The sequence below is a fragment of the Oryza brachyantha genome, chromosome 4, assembly GCF_000231095.2.
Source record: "Oryza brachyantha chromosome 4, ObraRS2, whole genome shotgun sequence".
Taxonomy (NCBI): domain Eukaryota; kingdom Viridiplantae; phylum Streptophyta; class Magnoliopsida; order Poales; family Poaceae; genus Oryza; species Oryza brachyantha.
Window position 1 is genome coordinate 1944063 of NC_023166.2, and position 6564 is coordinate 1950626.

General features: G+C 39.0%; 1 protein-coding gene across 2 annotated transcripts; it reads left to right on the plus strand.

The window, feature by feature from the left end:
* Nucleotides 1-2106: 2106 nt before the first annotated feature.
* On the plus strand, nucleotides 2107-6068 carry LOC102719099. 2 transcript variants are annotated; one of them, XM_015836186.1, is made up of 7 exons: nucleotides 2107-2309; nucleotides 4167-4386; nucleotides 4672-4819; nucleotides 4914-5029; nucleotides 5359-5421; nucleotides 5517-5585; nucleotides 5713-6068. In XM_015836186.1, exons 2-7 carry the CDS (start codon nucleotides 4192-4194, stop codon nucleotides 5788-5790), a joined length of 669 nt encoding a protein of 222 aa, XP_015691672.1. In that variant the 5' UTR covers nucleotides 2107-2309; nucleotides 4167-4191; the 3' UTR covers nucleotides 5791-6068. The 2 variants fall into 2 exon arrangements, with proteins under 2 accessions (XP_015691672.1, XP_006652100.2); XM_006652037.3 differs by lacking the exon at nucleotides 2107-2309 and adding an exon at nucleotides 3657-3866.
* The last annotated feature ends 496 nt before the right edge of the window (nucleotides 6069-6564 follow it).

A 6564-nucleotide genomic window follows, 5' to 3' on the forward strand; every position in this document is an offset into this window, starting at 1 on the left:
CTTTGCTCTTGTGTTTCGATCTTTGAGTACTAGCTTTATCTCCTAAAGTCTTAAGTTGTTCATCTTTTATTTTTGGCGGCTGAGGACTCCTAGATGGCTAGGTGTCACTCCCGAGCAACCGATCTACTTGTGGTGTGTTGGAAAAAGTTTGTAAAGGCTAGATCTCGCCTCCGCAAGAAAAGAAATACAGCTAGTGGAAGAATGAGTGCATTGGTGTAACCTCGAGAGGACAAGGTTAAGAGAAACCCGACTCTTTGTGAGCCCCCTCAACGAAGAGTAGAATCCCCTAAAACATTTGAACTTGGGGAAAAGCTCTTTGATCTTTACAGTGAATTCTCTTCATTTAATTTGTTTTGCTTAACTATTTGTGGCTGCCAAATAACTTAGTTGTTGTATGTACTTAGGGTTACTGTGGTAGTTCTAGATCTAGCCTCATTTCTATCTTTCTTCCACCTGTTGGAGATTTCATTAGGAACCAACGAAAGTTCCCTCCATACCTAACAGAATATCCTTCACTATTGCTTTGCTTCCACTCTATGGTAAAAATTTAAATTTAACATATCCACCCCCTAGGCCCCGATTGATCCTTTCAAAATATTGCCTTGCCGTGGTCTTCTTAATTCCTATTTGAATTTTTTATTTACATACATCGATAAAACTTCTTTCCTCAGTCAAATCTACTAAAGAATCACACCAAATTTTAGCTTTAACATATACCCACTAATGCACCAGCCTGAAATCAATGAGATGAAGGCTAATAGCAAATCCCTAATTTTATTTTTACCCAGCACTATATATGTGCTAACACTACAACTCAATTTAGTACTGCAAATAACATATCATAAACTCATTCAAATGCAATCATATAAACCAAACATTCACAATTGTTTGTCTATCAAGCATTTGTTAACTTGATGATTATTTAAGCAAACTTTGACAAAATAGCAGCGAACCACCTGTTAAAAGTAACTATTGTAGCTTTGTATACTTAATTATAGGTTGGCACACATTGTAATTACAAGTTTTTAAATTTAGACAGTAATTTTAGAACTTGCTAGGCTAAGTTTATGCACCAATTTCAGAAACATTGTAGCAACAAATTGATACACATAATTACTATAAGATCAAGCCCACACATTGCAAGGATAATTTTAATTAAATAATTTATTTATATTATCTAATAATGGCAAAACATTTAAACTCTATAAAGCTAAATTTAATAAAAACTACTTTATAAAACATATTTTGCATCGAATACAACATTTGGTCTTTTTGTAATAAATAAAGTTTCTTTATGTTTGTACATATCAATGAACAAAACAACTGTACAATTCTTAAATCCATAGTATAAACTTTTATGAGTTTTAAAACAAATTTCATTGTGTTTTCTTATATTACATAAAAAATACATTTAAATCAACAAATAACACAGACTATCAGACCAACGAAAGCATATTGGAATGCCGTGTCAGATAGTAGAGTATTTTCAATGCAAAATTTAGACGTCCAATCTAAATGCAATGTCCAGTATAGATATGACAGTGATCCGGTACCGTACCCATAATAGTGATTATTCTCTCGGCTTTAAAATATAAATATTTCTATAAAATAAATCATACTTCAAAATATTATCGTTAATATTTATTCATCACTCACTTTTATTCAAAATATTTTCAATATTCTCCTCGCAGACCTTACACCCACATCGATTTCTCATGTACCATATCGATTTCTCATGTACCATAGTTCTCTTCTATACTTTAATTAATTTTGGATAAACAACCTAAACATATGCCCTTACTTCCGGTGTATGTTTTATAAAAAAGTTATTTAAAAAAATTCATATTAATTTATCTTCATAATTTTTTATAATTAATAATTAATTAATTATATCATAATCTATTACCGCATTTTCGCATTTTTAACGTCGGCTAAACAAACCAGCCGAACGCAGTCATAAACATACACTTTATTTCGAAACGGACGACCACTGGGCTCGGCTCGCAGCCATATCTGAAGAGCCAAGCCGAGCCATCGAGCCGAGCCGAGTTTGCGCGTTAAAGCCGGCTCATCCGTTTGCTCTTCTCTCTCTCTCCGTCTCCTGTGTGCAGTTGGAAAGCATTCACTGCTCTTCTCTCTCGTCCTCCTCTCCATGCTCGGATCTTCCTCTCCGCACCCCGCGCAGATCGACCCGTCACCCGGCCGCACAATTCGGGCCCGGAATCGTGTCCCTGATCCCTGACACCCCCGGCCTCGACCGCTTCCCGGGTCGATTCGGTGCCCATTGCGGCTAGATCGGAGCAGCTGAGGTGAGATAGCCAGCCAAGAACCACCCCCCTTCCTCCTTGAATTTCTTTCTTTCTTCTTCTTCTTTTTTGATCCGCATTTCTGGTGGGCGTGAATTGTGGCGTGGCTGGGTTTTTGTATTTTTGTTCATTCCGTCCATGGAGTGAATTGTGATTTGAGCTCGGAATTCTGCGGGGTTTTTTTCGGTCGGTTGCTCAATTGCAGGGTTTTCGTAGCTTGATTTGGATTCCTGCTGCTCGATTTGGATGGATTTGGTTTTGATCGAGTTGTATAATTGCGTGATTCAGTCTGCAGTTGCAAATCGAAGTTGCATTTTTTTTTATGTCTGCCAGTATTAAATCCGAGATTAATCTGCCTTCTTAGTGCTGAATTGAAACAATTCGAGCTCAAATTCTTAAAAAAATGTCTTCTTGTGCATTTTGAATTTAAGTCTTCTTTCTCAAATTCAAATTTGCAGCAGCAAGTGTACAGATATCCTTAATTGCATGCACTAGAACCCTTTATCTCTGTAGCAAAATGTACTGTTACAGCTGTGATCTTCAGTCAGCACAAGTTCATTTCCAGAGTTTGATTGCATTTTATTTTATCCCATGAAGAATTCTGTCTTACAAAATACCATGCAGGTTTTCTTCTCCTGCATCGAGTAGAGTAACATTTCCAATTCATCCGGCATTCAATTAAGATCTTGAAGCCAGATGATCTGTAAAGCAATTAGATCGGATATTACACTGTACTGTGCTGTGAAATTTATCCGTTCTGGATTTTACACTGATTTAGTTGCTTCATATGATTCAGAATTTTGATGTGTAGATTCTACTGAAAAGCTTTAAAATTACCCCTATTGCATTAGAATTGGCATATAAGGGTATCAGTTGGGGGGAAATGCATCACAGGATTGTACTGCACCAAAATTATTCTAACCGACCTGTTCATTACTGTAGTCTGCAATCTCATTAAGTCCGCTTTAAATGCGAATTTACTGAAAGTATGAAGGCAAGATTGTTACTGCTGCCTTGCCATAAATTCTTGAGGTCACTCCGCGTGATTTTAGATCCAGTGTCCAGAGTTAATGTAAAGCAGCTAGCTGGGCAAATTTCATAACCAGAATTGATCAATTTGATCAAGATACGACACAATTTGATATTTTTCTTGGGTTCAGATTTACTACCTGTCAATCCCATACATGCATGGGTAGTACCTGCCCTGCTTTTGTACATATTCCTTAGATACATCGCTTTCACGATTGCTACTCCAGCAAGTAACGAGCAATTCTTGTAGCTAGCTGGTAGTGGGTCCTGGTAAGTGTCTCTGCCGATTCATCACCATCGTGGTTAGTGGTTGGGAGTCACTAATGCTCTCCAGTCTGTTTGCAATCCCATCAGATGAGAGATTTAGTCTGATCCGGGACGAGCTGCATGGAGGTGTCGCATCATCTAGATCGCTTTCAGGCTTCATCGTGTGCCCCATGGAAATTAATCTATGCAAAAAAATAAATCTCCAATGGAACTTATGACTCATAAATCGGTTTTGAATTCCAGATTCCCTCTATGCATGACCAGGTTTTTATTTTTAATACTCAGCTAGTTTCAGAAACTATTTATCCGACAATAGCTGGTACTTTTTTTTTTAATTCCGGACTAGAACAGTTTTAGCAAAGTTCACAATCCTGCAGATTTCAGATGCAGAGATGCTTGATTCTTGCACAATGCAATAAATCTTTTAATATTTTGCTAATTTCGGAATAAATTCTGACACTGGGTTGATAGTGCTATTTATTGTTTTCTGTTGAGAGTCAATCATAGAACTCTTCACTGTATTGAGTTTGTTGTGTACTGATTGAATTTGGTGCCATGAACCAGGGCGAGATCACGCCACAGGATCAGCATGATGATGGAGACTGAGCTATGCTCTTCCCGGGTTCTGTCTCCGCCTCGGTATGAGAGTGGTGATGAGGAGCTCTCAGTGCTTCCTCGGCACACGAAGGTCATCGTCACTGGGAACAACCGAACAAAGTCTGTCTTGGTTGGCCTACAAGGTGTTGTCAAGAAGGCTGTTGGTCTTGGAGGTTGGCACTGGCTGGTGAGTATTCCTCTAAATTATTCAGTATCCCACTTAAACGTTACTTGATTGTGGTTTCTATCTTGAAATGTTTGTTTAACAAGTGAACAGAACTGCATTGACTTGTTGTTTTAGAAAGTAGCTAGTCAGACAGTTTTTTACATGTTTTTTATAAGATAATCTGCATGATATTCTTTCTTTAGGTACTTATGAGCTTTGGGTTTGAACTACTAAATTCAAACATAATGAGAAACAATAACCAAAGATAGTATATAGTGTAGATTCCTGAGTTTCTTGCAAATGCAGGTTCTAAAGAATGGTGTAGAGGTGAAGTTGCAGAGGAATGCTCTGAGTGTCTTGGAACCTCCAACTGGTAATGAAGATGATGATGATATTGACGGCAATAATTCATTCTGTAGCAGTTCCGACATGGGAGACAAAGACATGGACTATTGTAAGACCATTCTGTGATAATTGCAATTTAGCCAATTGCTTTAAATTATCACTAGTGCAATCAACTAACAACTTTTTTCTGTTTTTGCATGTAGCGAGCATAGAGTACCATAAACCAACAAAGCCAAGAGTTCGGCATACAAGGCCCTGGTCGTCCTGTACAAAATCCAGCAACCGAGGCAATTTTCACCCCAGTTCAAAGCTGCAAACGGTAATTAATAATCACTATCACAATATGTATACAGAATGGGCAACTTAATTTTGAGATATCAGGCTGTGCCATCAAGAATTAATACCAGTGTGACCATGGGATCACGTGGCTTGGCCCATGGTTGGTAGGATCTGTAGTTTTCATAGGCCCTTCTGCTGCTTTAGCCAATGCATCTTGCATGCCTTATTCTGGACGGGACAAAATTAAGTTCATTGACCATTCGTTCAGTTTTAGTGGGAAATATGGTTGGATTTTAATCTGTCTAATGCAAATCGCATATCATTATTTTTTTTGTGATTAAATCAGCTCTACATGCATTTTGTTTGCAGAGAGTAAACCTGACGAAACTCGGAACTCCTACCCTGTGGAGATACTGGAAACACTTCAACCTTGTAAGCAGCCTGGATCATACTATTTATTAACAAACAAGCTTTATATCTCATTTCCATGCTCTAATATGCGCTTAATGATGACAAACTATGCACAGGTAAGCATGAACCCCAATCCATCGAAGGATCAGCTCTTCCATGGAGTCCAGCAGCATTTTCAGTCTCAGGTAGCTGCAAAATTATCACACCTATCTCTTAGATATGAATGTAGTGTGTATGACTTGTGATTACTTAATCAGCTTAAGTCTTAACCTATGCCCTCTACCCTCTTCCAAATGCTTAATAAACAAGCAGCAATTGGATGAGTTGCAGGTGATTCTGGGGTTCATCCAGGCAGCAAAGAGGCTCAAGACCCTGTACCGCTCCTCCTAGCCTGCTTCACAAAACCCTCCGGTTTCTCCGTGTGTAGATCTCAAGAAAATTAGATGTACTATGTGGTTAATTAATTTAATCTAGTCTTGAGAGAGCTGAACAGAAAGAAGAATTTAGAGGTGCATTTGATCAGTAATTCTTTTACTTTTATTTACCTGTAATGAGTCTATGTAACAGTGTCAGCAACTGACCAATCTCAATTATTGGATGGAGATAATAGTAGCAGTACAGTGTGAAGAAGCTATGATGATGAATTATTGGTCAACTTGATGCCCTAATCTTTTCTTTCAGTCATCCTGTCTCAAGATCTGGTGGTGATAAAATAAGCTGAGATTAGTGCATCCTTTTCTTTTCTTTATTTAATTCTTTCTCTGCATCAAAAGGAGGCACGAGGGCTGTGTCCTAGAACTCCGTGCTTGCTTGCTTGCTTGCTTCGTGGCGTATGGACCTAGTTCACGATGGACCCACGCGTCATGATGCATGATGATGCACGCGCCGTGGTCCATTGGTCCATGGTCATTGCATCGGTAGCTGTGCAAGTAGTGGTCCATGGCAGGGAACGCAGGCAGGATAGATGCTGGACCAGGTGCACTGGACCGTGGTACACCATTGGATAAGCACACAGGTCTAGGGAGACCTTTTGTTTTCTGTGGACCGGGTGCATGGGTATGGTGTGGTGGCGTTGCTGCCTCGGGCAGTGTGCAGACGAAAGGATGGTGGGGACTGGGGAAGGAGAGGAGTGAAATGGTGCAGATGCCACAAAATAACATAAAG